The sequence below is a fragment of the Saccopteryx bilineata genome, chromosome 2, assembly GCF_036850765.1.
Source record: "Saccopteryx bilineata isolate mSacBil1 chromosome 2, mSacBil1_pri_phased_curated, whole genome shotgun sequence".
Classification (NCBI taxonomy): Eukaryota; Metazoa; Chordata; class Mammalia; order Chiroptera; family Emballonuridae; genus Saccopteryx; species Saccopteryx bilineata.
The window spans coordinates 245,650,790-245,663,056 of NC_089491.1; the positions used below are offsets into that span (position 1 = coordinate 245,650,790).

Genomic DNA, 12,267 nt, shown 5'->3' on the forward strand with positions numbered 1-12,267 from the left:
GCAAAATTTGCAAGATTATACAGCTAGTATGCAATAATTATGGAGCCAAATCTCTAACCTCAGTATGTTTGACCCTAAGCCCTGTTCTGTTTACCACCAGTAACATGCACTGTCCTTATCACCCTGAAGTGATGATAGTGTGTGTGTGTGTGTGTGTGTGTGTATTTATACTCCAAAGTTAAAACCTTAAAACATCCTTTCTGGTATTTTAGGTTCTGGTTATTGCAGGTCAGGGTATAAATTTATAAATGCTCCAATAAGAAGAATTGAGGAGACTGGCATCTTAAATCAAAGACTATAATTTCAAGCTCCATTTTTGATGAGAAATAAGAGCCTCTATTATTGCCTTACTTGCTCCTTGCTTATTTTTCAAAGATAATGTGGTTGGAATGAACAGAGTTGGACTCTGAAGTCAGATAAACCTGAGTTCATATCCAGGTATACAAAGCTGAGTAACCATAAGCTCATGACTCTATCTAAATGATCCTCCATGCCTTTCTATGTAAAGATGTGTAGTCATATTCAAAAGAAAAGGCAGGGCAAGAAATATAATATATGTCATAAATGCAAGACATCCACCTTAATACCCACAAGATCATCACTGAAATACTGGGAAATAGTTTTCCCAGTATTTCACCTTTCTTTAAGTGATTAAGTAGATATTTTCCCTAATTTCTGGATGGGAATGGAGGTGAATGTGATTGATGTTTTGAAATCACGTGCAATATAAAAGTAAAGAGCTGCAGAGCTTTTACTAAGGAATAAAATTTTAATGTCTCTCACAGGTAAATGTCAATTAGACACAACTGTGTACTACTTTGGATCCAGTAACTTATGGAGAACTAAAATCATAATAAAAATAATGTAGTGAATTTTGTTTTGGACATTTTGGGGTTAAAGCAAACTGATTCCTTTTTCCTTTATGTTTTAATTTTAATATTTATTTTTTGAATGAATATTACATTCATATGATTCTGACTCAAAAACTATAAAAGGGTACATCAAAAAAATTTTTCTTCCATCAAGCCCTCAGCACCTCAGTCCCTAAAGGCAACCAATGTGAGTTTCTTATGTCTTTTTCCAGAGATATGTATAGAGTATATAATCAAATTTGTTTGGTTTTTTTCCTTCTCTCTCCCTTTAAAACAACTGTTAGCATTTTTTACTTGTCTCTTTTCACTAAACAATGCATCTTAGAGTTTCTTTCAGTCTGGATTTGTATAATTTAGCTATGATGTGTAAATCAAATTTCCATAAATTTCAATGTGCATTTATAATTTTGATAAGCATGACCAAATTGTTCTTCATAGAGTTTATATAAATTTCCATTCTTTGCATCAATGTTTAAGAGTGATTCTCCCCCCACACACACATACCTTTGCTAACAGAGTCAGTTTTAGATTAATTAGATTACAATTTTTTAATTCAGTAATTAATGATGTTTGCTCATTGTACCTAAACTTTTATTAGTCTTACTTTTAGTATATTATTAGTATATTAAAAGTGTCTAACAGACATTTATATTTTCTTTCCTGTTAACTTTTTATTTTCTTTCATTTGCCCATTTTTAAATTGTGTACTTGATCTTTTTATTTATTTGTAGTAACTTTTTGTATAGAACAGATTATTCCTGTGTCTGGAATATGAGTTGTATATATTTTCTCTCAGTTTGTTGTTCATATTTTTCCTTTCCTTATGGTTTTTTGCCATAAATAATTTTTAAAAAGTAATATAGTTCATTTTATTCATATTTTTATATGGCTTCCAGATTTTTATGTTATACACAGAATGGCTTACCCTATTTTAAGTTTATTTAAGAAAATTTCTGCTATATTTTTTCTTCTGTTTCATTTTAAGATTAGCTATCATCTTGATCATTGTAAGACAAATTCAATATTATCCTCTAATAGTGACATTTGTATCTTCCATTATTATTATTATTATTATTATTATTATGTTCACTGACTTCATCGTATTATAAATGAAAGTTAGAAGAATAAGAATCAATTTGGCTTCATAAACAGTTTTTCAAAGAAAACATAAACAATCCAGCATTTTGACAAAAACATACCAAAAATTTAGTTCTATGCACAAGGTCCTTTTTAAACAGAAAGTCATGCTATATAGTGTTAGCAATTTATGCCCCTTTATTTTCAAAAGTATGCATACCAGTTTGGTATTAGTGTTTGTGTCATTAGGTGCTAAATTTTAACTCTGATAATAGAATTTGGGTGAATTTAGAATTAGAATGGAAGAAAAGAATATTTAAAAGGCATTGTGTTAGCTTTTTTCTGGTAGTATATTTGGCTACTCTTTGGGGACTTCATGAGAAAAATGGTGTAATTCTAATAAGAAACTGATTTAAAACTCATTCTCATTCTACTATCTAGCTCCTAGGGGATTAAGAAATAATGCTTTCTGACCTCTCATAGCGTTTTTCTATCACAAATTTTTTGAAGCATGTTTCAAATTGAGATGTCAAAGGCAGTATAGAAAACTTCAAGACAGAAAGAAGTAAAAGTTTTTTACCTTAAAGACTGGTGCAGGCACAAGTGAGCAAAGTGGATGGATTTAGTTCAGCTGATATGAAGAATGCTGTGATTTAAATATCCTATCCTTGAACGCATTCTCATGTGAGTTCACATCCTACTTTCCAGTGTAAAATAAGATGCATTTGCAGAAAGCCTTCAGTGACTCCCGTTCTTTCTCTAGACATGTCATCCACTTTTGTAGTGCTTAAAATAAAGTACTCAGCTAGAAGGTAAGTTGAAACAGACAACAAGCAATATAATACAAAATGTTACGAGTAAAGTGTGTTACTCAGATCCTTCTAAAATACATTTCTCCCTTTATTTTGAAGGCCACGGTATAGGCATCTTGGCTAATGGAACCAGTCTTTTCCTTTGATCATCAATAGGGTTATCTTTTCGGGACACTAAGTCCCAGTTCAGATGACAGTTTTAGATGAGATTGACATGAAAGAGAATAGGATGTTTAATTATTTGCTCTCTGAAAACAAAACCCATATGTTTTCTCTTTAAATTAATAATTCTTCTGCTGAAAGCATAAGCAGGAGCTCTAGCATGTCTTGCAGATTGGGGAGGGGGAAGATTCATTTGATCTTTATTATTTTTTTGTCAGGGCAGTGTGCAAGATATGGTTTTATGTGTCAGCTGCAGCCTGTTGGCTCTGGGTGACAGATTTAGTCAAATGAGAATTTAAAAAATATAAGTGCATTTATGGAATGCCGAAGGTTGGGAAGCTATGTAGAATGTAGCCTGGCACATAGAAGATGCTCCATAAATGCTCATAATAATTGAATATGATGGACGTATGAAGGATAAGCGTTGAGAATGTCCTAGGCTGGCTTCAAAAACTGCTTTCCATTTTCTCTGTGTCACTATACCTACACTGGAGAGGGGCAAAAGGGATTATGACAGTTAACTAACCATGTGCTGTCCCATAGGTACCCACTTGCCATATGTGTCTATTGAGCACTTAAAATATGGCTAGTCTGAATTGAGATGTGCAGTCAATGTAAAATACAGACTGGATTTTGGAGATTTAGTATTAAAAAGGAATGCAAAAGAATCTCATTAATAATATATTGATTCCACATTGAATAGTACTTTTGACATATCGGGGTTAAATTAAATATATTAATATATTTTACCTATTTATTTATTTATTTTTGTATTTTTCTGAAGTTAGAAGCAGGGAGGCCGTCAGACAGACTCCTGCATGTGCCTGACCAGGATCCACCCAGCATGCTCACCAGGGGATGATGCTATGCCCATCTGGGGTGTTGCTCCATTGTGGCTGGAGCCATTCTAGCACCTGAGGTGGAGGCTGTGGAGCCATCTTCAGCTCCTGGGCTGACTTTGCTCCAATGGAGCCTTGGCTGCAGGAGGGGAAGAGAGAGACAGAGAGGAAGGAGAGGGGGAGGGGTGGAGAAGCAGATGGGCGCTTCTCCTGTGTGCCCTGACTGAGAATCAAACCTGGGACTTGCATACACTGGGCCGACAGTCTACCACTGAGCCAACCGGCCAGGGCCTTGTTTCTTCTTATTTTTTAAATGTGGCTAGTAGAAAAATTTAAATGACCTATGTGATTCTCATATTTTTATTGAGCATTGCTGATCTAGACCAGTGGTAGTCAACCTGGTCCCTACTGCCCACTAGTGGGTGTTCCAGCTTTCATGGTGAGTGGTAGCAAAGCAACCAAAGTATAAATAAAAAGATAGATTTAACTATAGTAAGTTGTTTTATAAAGATTTATTCTGCCAAACTTAACAAAAATAAGTACTTGGTAAGTAATTATTATTATATGCTTTAACATGCTATAACTCTGCTTTATAAATTTTATAAAGTAAAGTTACTTCCCTACTTTATAAATCACCATTACTGTGGAACCGGTGGGTGGTTAGAAAATTTTACTACTAACAGAGATACAGAAGTGGGTGGTAGGTATAAAAAAGTTGACTACCCCTGGTCTAGACTTTAGAGATAATCCGACAATGGAACAGTTCTGCTTTTAAGGAGCAAAAACTATCTAAACCAGGGGTCTCAAACTCAACTCAGCATGTGGGCCGCAGAGCAAGATCACAGCCATTTGGCGGGCCGCACTAGGTCTACAAAAGGCAACTGTTACGCAACACTTTTCTCACTGCAGTTGAAAACAAAAAAAAATCAGTACAACAAGCACAATCGTACATGCAGTTTACTCAGTGTCACAAAACGACCAGAAACTGTAGTTCGCATCACAACTACTGTTAACTAAGCTAATATCTAGCTAGGATGCTAGAGAAATGAAAAATACAAGTAGGCCCCTAGGCTTACTTAATTTTATCCAAAATATTTTGAACTTCGTGGATTAGTCTGCGGGCCGCACAAAATTGTTCAGCGGGCCGCAAGTTTGAGACCCCTGATCTAAACATAACATTTACCTCTTACCTGGAATGGCCCTGAGGGCCTGAGGGGGTGGGGCAAAGAAAGACCTGTGGGCTCTGGAATGCTTCTTTCTCCAAACCTTAGGACAAATAGGAATTCAGTATCAAGAGGTGGCTGGATACCCTGGTGGTCTCCATCACCCACCTCAGAAGTAGGATGGGCCCAGCATGAGCCCTGATGGAAAGGTAGGAACTGGGTTCTGTTTATCAAAGAACTTTCCCAGCAGTTCTGCTTAGGACCCCCATCACTGTAGAGATACTTCCCAGCTTTTTTGACCTTGTGATTTTTTTCTTGAGGGTCTGGGCTCTAAGGAATGTGAAACCTGACCCCATGGGAACTTTTCCAAGACAAGACCTGCCTGCACAGCCAGTCCACTCAAGTCCTGGGCTCAGGCCCACAGTCCCCATGGCAAGCCCCTGCTGTGATCATCTGACCACCTTGGGAGAGAACCTCTTCTCCCTCTTGGAATTCAGTGTTCTGTAGCTACTGAGAAATCCCTGTCTCTGCCTCCTTCACTTCCGATTCCTTGTCCTGGCCTTTGCTTCCCCAGGGCCCTGCTTTGGTGCTGGTGGCTGTCTACTTTCTCAGCTATGGAGCTTTGTTTGCCAACATTGCTGAAAGGGAAGGGGGAAGAGGAAGGAAAACTCCTGCAGTCCTCAAGGTCCTGCCCCTTCTCATGGCAATCCGGTTTTCTCTCTCCATCTCTCACTTCTTAGGTTCCTACTCAGCGGGCTGTGCTGAGCTACTGGGGAGGGAGTTCTTGAATGAGCAGAACTGAGAAATGGGAGTGTGAGGAATTGGCCTCCTCCTTCCCTGCATCTAGGCCAGGCAGTAAGGCCCAGGAAAATATCCTAAGCTTTGAGGGTGATCAGGGTGCTGAGCCCAGAGTCACTGAAATAAAGGGAAGAGGAAGGACCCAGAAGGCTGCCCATCCTCACTCCTTCCCTTCCCTCCTTGGATCTCAAACACTCTTAGAGATGCATAAAGCTAAATTCTGAGAAAGGGTTTTCAGTGCCTTGAGTCAAAGGTAACTGTCACTCAAAGACTGTTTGTACTGTCCTTGCTCCCAAAGAGACATTCAATAATCTTTTCATTTCAGTATTTGAGGCAGGAGTTAGTCTCCATCCCATAGTAAAGCTGAGATCCCAATCCCAGGGCTGAGTGCAAATCCATTTGTGTAGGGATAAAGAAGAGGGTATGAGCAGGCATGGAAAAGCTCTTTGCTGAGGCTAATGTGTGGTTGTATACCCACCACATCCTCAATGGCCACTTAGCCTTTAGTATCTTAGGAGACAAGATGGCTTGGTTTCCACTCCCTGGAAGCTCTCACTGGGAGGGAATGGATGTTGTACCGTGTGGACTGTCAACCCCAGGGCTTTTACACAAGTCTCCTCTGCCTCCCTGTGTGGGAGATGACTGGACCAGGGCTAAAGATTAAGGAATGACTCCTGGAAGTCTACTATTTCCCCTCTCCATGGCCACCTCTTGGTGGCCTGCTCTTGGTCATCAGTTCTTACCATTATAAACTTAAAACAAATATCAGATCTCAGACTCCAGGAAAAATCATCCTGACTTCATTTAGATGCCTACTTGCTAAGATCTCATTTTAAAGTTATTTTCTGTCTTCCTCCTCCTTCCTCTCAATCTCCTCATCTGTTTACCATTTTTACCAGGTCATCCATATGGAATACAGCACTCCCACTTCCTGCAGCACTGTAGTTTGGGGCCTAATTGATTCTGGTAATTAATTTGTTTTACCTGCTAGATCAGATAAAAATTCTACCCATGTGCCCAAGGATTAGCACTTGGCTTTCTAACACCTCCTCTAATTATCTAATAGCATGGGTTGTGAGGACTCAGTCTCTATTAAAACACTTTTACTATTAGCAGTAGTGATTGGAATTGTGATGACAACTAGATTTCAACAAATTAGAGCTTAAAAATGGGGAGATGGAAGAGAAGTGGCTTCTTTTAATTTTCCTGAGTTTAACACCAATAATTAGAGCAATTTTTGGAGATGCAAGCCAAAGTTACCCCTGCTGTGCTGTAGATGATCACCTTAATTTTAGCAAATTGACTCAAGGGAAATAAATGTGACAGATTAGAAAAAGACAAACAGGAAAAAAGATTGGGAGGGAGGGAAATGAAAAAAGAGGCTAGAAAAGGGAATTGGAGTCAAAATCCTAGTATAATTATGTGTGTGTGTGTGTGTGTGTGTGTGTGTGTGTGTGTGTGTGTGTTGGGTTGAAAGAGGCAGTATAGCAGAAATAGCAAGCCCTGTGAGTGGAATGAGGAGATAATAAAAATTAGAGAGGAAGTAGAGACTGGCATTAAGAGGTAGCTCTGGATATATTTACACAAACCATATTACCTGACTAATGTAGATATAACTTCCCTCACACCACCCTTCATAACTGAGGTAAAGAATGTTCTGATCATGATTTTATTTATCTACTTCAACAATCTAGTCATCTCTCAGCCATCAATTTAAGTTGGATCTAGTAGATACGGACTCTCTTTTCCCTCAATTCTCCCCTTCTCCTTTGCTATTATTTCTCTGACATTTTAAAACCCAGGCCCAAATGCCAAAATAAGTGCCGTATCCCTATTGCTTTGAACCCTTTAGATGCCTTTTTCTCTCTATAGAGGAGTTTGTCTGAGGACAGAGACTTTTTCTTTTTAGTTATCTTTAAAAAATAGCTGGGAGCAAAGCAGCTGTTGGTGGCGGGGCAGAAATTGAGGTGGAGAATCCTGGTAGGAGCAAGAACCCGGTCCTCTCCGCTCTCCCGGGTCTGGCCGGTCTAACTCAGCACCGCGGACAGCGCCCCGCCCCGCGCCCACCGCACCCTCCCCTCCGCGCTGGCGGCCTTGCCATTGGCTCTCCCGGCTCCCCTCTTCAAACTGCCAATTCTCCTACACTTAGACCCAACCTACCCAGGAGCGAGTCCTCTCGCCTCTCCCAGCGCCCGGGGTAGCCCAGGCCGAGGAGAGAGCCGCGGGCGTCCGGGCCCCGCTGGGCGCTTGTCGGCTTTGACCAGTCTCACTGAGACGCTGCCTACTTCCTACACTTCCTCCTCGGCCCTCGCCCTGGGCCAGGCGCTCGGCTCAGGATGAACCTCAACTTCACCTCCCCTCTACACCCGGCATCTTCTCAGCGGCCCACGTCCTTCTTCATTGAGGACATCCTGCTGCATAAGCCCAAGCCGCTGCGGGAGGTGGCCCCCGACCACTTTGCCAGCTCCCTGGCCTCCCGGGTGCCTCTGCTAGACTATGGCTACCCCCTCATGCCCACACCCACCCTCCTGGCTCCTCACCCCCATCACCCACTGCATAAGGGAGATCACCACCACCCTTATTTCCTCACCACTTCGGGTAAGTAACAGGGGCTTCGAGGTATGGGGATGCGAGGACAGGTCTTACGGCACAGACCCTCACCCTGTGGTGGAGCCTAGGAAAGGCCAGAGCTGGTGCAGCCTGCTGGTCGCCTCCTTCCCTTCAGTAGCGGTAGCAGGTGGGGGATACAGCTGAGAACACGCAGAGCTCCCCCGAGGCGTGCCAGCCGGCGAGGGCAACTCCTGGCCACTCTGTACGCGTGGCAATGGAGGAGACGTGCCCAGCCAAGAAGTGGCTGGAGGTTTTGACAATGTTCTTGGTGGACAGTGCTCGGTCTCCTTCCTCGTGGTCTTTCTGGCCACTTTGGTCCAGCTCTCAGTGCCAGTTCTCTGTCTCTACCTGCTCTGAGGGAGACCCCTGCCCACTGCACCCCGTAAAACAGAACGGCACTCTGCAACTCGGAAGCTCGCAGGACTCCATGGGGCCAGCCCTCTCCTCCCCGGTGCTAAGCGTGCACCACTCATCCTGCGGAGGCTTAGAAGTGGAAGAGTTGGGGATATTCTGCTAGCCGGAATAAGGGAGCAAGGACCAGGGAAGAAAAGGTGGGAGGAGGGATGCGACTCCCCTTTAACCTTCTTGACTCCCAACGTCTAGCATTAACTCACAACCCTGGGCTCAGCTTCTCTCTCCGCCCCAGTGGCTGGCGTCGCTGGAGCCCGGCACCAAAGAAGTTTGACTCGCCAGACACGGCGAAGGAGCAGGGACCAGCAAAGTCTAGTCGGTGCAGGGAGATGTGGGTAAAACCCAAAATTTTACCGCCTTTCTCCAAAAAGGTCACGCTTACACTTCCTTTTCCGGCATTTTCATCCCAGCCGGAATAGAATAACTCGTTGAGTCCGAGTGCAGAGCCCAGCGGGGGAAGCAGCCCCGGTTCTAGCCAGGGCTGGAAAGACACGCGACGGTTTGTGGAACGTGCGCTCTGGGACCCACGACAAAGGCTAACAGTGTGTGTGGAGCGGGAAACCCAGATACCTGGGCGCTGGGTCGGAAGGGCAACTACAGGGCCGGCGTCGAAGCCCGACTCCCGGCTTCGGCTTCAGCACCGGGCAGCGTGCCGGCGGTCCCCACGAAGAGCAGTGGCCACAGCCCGTGGCAGCGCGACTGCTTGTTTTCTGTGTTTGTTTCTCCCCCGAATTGGCCGACACGGACCATCTGCGGCAGCTTGCCTGCCGGGTGCCTCCCCGACACAGTCAAGCCCGCAAAGGTGGGGGGGGGGGGGATTAACAAAACAGAAGTTTCCCCGATCAGAGGAGAAAAAGCGCTTCAGTCCTTCTGCCTGAGGTCGGAGGGAAAGAAGGAGAAACGCCAAGTAGCAGAGTAGAGAGCTGGGTCTCAGCGCTGCCCCGAGTCTGGCGAGGGAACGTGCGAGGCGGGAACTGGCCTCCCTTCGTCCGGGGGTCTCCGGGTGAGAGTTTTCACCTGTTCCCTCAGGCCTCGGGCTGCCGAGCGGGGCGCTCCGGGCGGAGCAAGGTGCGTTTCAGTGAGTCTGGGAGGCAAGACGACGCCCAGGATTCTCTTGCCACAAGCACACCGGAGCGCCGTCAGGGGTCTGGAGGGATGGGGAGGCGCGGGGAGAGGGAGGCAGCTCCCGGGCCGCCCCGTTCCTGAGAAAACCTCGGAGGCGCGGCCGAGGCCTGGACGCTGGCAGACGCTCTACAGTCTCTCCGAGAAGACATTTTTATTTTTATTTAAATAGAATATATTGGTGTGACACTGGCTAACATAATTATACAGGTTTCAGGTGGCCAGTTCTACAGCACAGCTCTGCTCACCATGTAGCGTGTTCACTCTCCAAGAAGACATTTTTAAAAAGTCGTCCGGATCTATTTTATAATTTTCTTTTCCTTTTTCCCTACTGTTTATTGTTTGTATTTCTAGATGACTTCCTGCTAAAGGTCTCCAAGCGGTATTCCTGCGATTTCCCCCCAACCCCTGGCCCCCGTGTCCTGCGATTCCCGGGAGAAGGGCTCGAGAGGCCTTGGGGAGAGGAGGAGGCCGGTGGCGCCGGAGGCGCGGGAGGCGCGCGGAGCAGAGCGGGCAGCGGAGCGGGGGCTGCTGAGCGCGCGGCCGCTCTGCCCACCGCGTGGCTTTCCTCTCCGCAGGGGTGCCGGTCCCGGCGCTGTTCCCGCACCCTCCGCACGTGGAGCTGCCGGGGAAGCACTGCCGCCGCCGCAAAGCTCGCACCGTGTTCTCGGACTCGCAGCTGTCTGGCCTGGAGAAGAGATTCGAGATCCAGCGCTACCTGTCCACGCCGGAGCGGGTGGAGCTGGCCACGGCGCTCAGCCTGTCCGAGACGCAGGTGGGCCCGACCAGAGAGCGGCCTTCCTCTCCGCTCCCGCTCCTCTCCCTTCCACTCCCGACCCCTCCTGGGCCCAGGCAGAGTTCCTGAACGAGAATGGCACCCTCCCGTAGACTCTAGACGGCCCCAAAGATCTGTAGCCAAGTACAGCCACTTCCAACCTCACGTCAGACTTACCAAAGCAAAACTTCTCCAGCGAGCTCTGGACAGGGAAGAAAAAACCCTTCCGGAGATTCTGGTCGTTGCTCCCGGTTTGAGAAATGTCATATCAGTGCCTCCTACTCTTCTTCAGTCAGGGCCGCAACCCGCCTCAGACATAGGAGATCAGACGGGTTCTTCTCCCGAGACAAAAACACACAGAGATTTTTTTTTGTCTCTTACGGCTGCAAGTCTCATAGCCATACCGCCTCCACCACACACACACATACTATAATTTAAGCTTCTCCTTATTACCCTGTCCTGAGTGGACCATAATATCTTCTTCCAGATGCAATGCAGTCTCAAAACTCCTTCGTCCCCTCCCTCTCCCATCGTCTTTGTACCTGGAAACCCATCTCGCTGTGAAAGCGTGCGCCCTGCCCGGTTCCCTGGTTTCCTCTGAGGGGAACCAGCAAGCTCGATCCGCATCTTCCTGTCCCGGAGTCTTGCTGAACGGGGTATTTAAATGTCATGATCAGAGGAACAGATGTTGAACGTAAAAGAGACACTCAAGAGCACTTATTATATTAGTAATTCTAATTAATAACAGGGTTAGTGTTTACTAGCCAAACCATTTTAATCCTTATTTTTATTTCGGGACAATTACTTCTGGGAGACTTAGATTGTTCGATTCTCATTCAGCCTAGGATAACTTGTGCGCAGTTCAGGTGTGGCGCAACGTGGTGAGACGGTCACAGCTCTTGAATAATTCGTCAGTGGGTTGCAGTCTGTTTTCCTAAACCCCAGCAGTCGCCCAGTACCTAATTGTCAGTAACTATGGGTCTGAAGGAATGATGTGGTTTTATATTTTTTTCTCCCTGAAATCAGGTGAAAACGTGGTTCCAGAATAGGCGGATGAAGCATAAAAAGCAGCTGAGAAAAAGTCAAGACGAGCCCAAAGCGCCAGACCGGTCGGAAAGCCCAGAGGGCAGTCCCCGCGGCCCGGAGGCCGCGCCCGCGGAGGCTCGGCTGGGTCTGCCCGCGGGCCCCTTCGCGCTGACCGAGCCGGAGGACGAGGTGGACATTGGGGACGAGGGGGAACTCGGCTCGGAGTCGCAAGTGCTCTGAGCGGCTAGGCTCGGGGAGGCAGGGAGGAGACCCGGGGTCGTGCGCAGTTCCCTCCCGGACCTGAGGACTCTGGCTGGCTTCGGAGATTGGCTCCTGGAAGACAAACAAAACGCACCTGGCTGCCCCGCAACCGGTGCGGTGTCCGCGCGGCCGCGGCTCGACCTCCAGTGCCACCATCCCCTCCGCCCTCCGTGAGTCCCAGCCTGGGGTGCGTGCGGGCTGGGGCCGCTCTTCCCGCTCCCTCAGCGGCGCGAACGGCAACGTGGGCTGTCGGCTCTCTAATTCGGTGGGGGACGATTTCTCCGCCGGGACTGCAGGTGCCCTGGGCCCTCAACTTGCAGCCACCTGTCGCCAGCTCTG

General features: G+C 46.3%; 1 protein-coding gene across 1 annotated transcript; it reads left to right on the top strand.

The window, feature by feature from the left end:
* The first annotated feature begins 8,059 nt into the window (after positions 1 to 8,059).
* BSX (brain specific homeobox) lies at positions 8,060 to 11,907 on the top strand. The gene is made up of 3 exons (XM_066255000.1): positions 8,060 to 8,321; positions 10,445 to 10,641; positions 11,668 to 11,907. Exons 1-3 carry the CDS (start codon positions 8,060 to 8,062, stop codon positions 11,905 to 11,907), a joined length of 699 nt encoding a protein of 232 aa, XP_066111097.1.
* The last annotated feature ends 360 nt before the right edge of the window (positions 11,908 to 12,267 follow it).

What these genes read in the sequence shown, in the direction of transcription:
- BSX (XM_066255000.1), top strand. Translation starts at nt 8,060, where the DNA reads ATGAACCTCAACTTCACCTCCCCTCTACACCCGGCATCTTCTCAGCGG. An exon ending in TTATTTCCTCACCACTTCGG is followed by an intron (nt 8,322 to 10,444) that starts GTAAGTAACAGG and finishes TCCTCTCCGCAG; the next exon opens with GGGTGCCGGTCCCGGCGCTG. An exon ending in TCAGCCTGTCCGAGACGCAG is followed by an intron (nt 10,642 to 11,667) that starts GTGGGCCCGACC and finishes CCCTGAAATCAG; the next exon opens with GTGAAAACGTGGTTCCAGAA.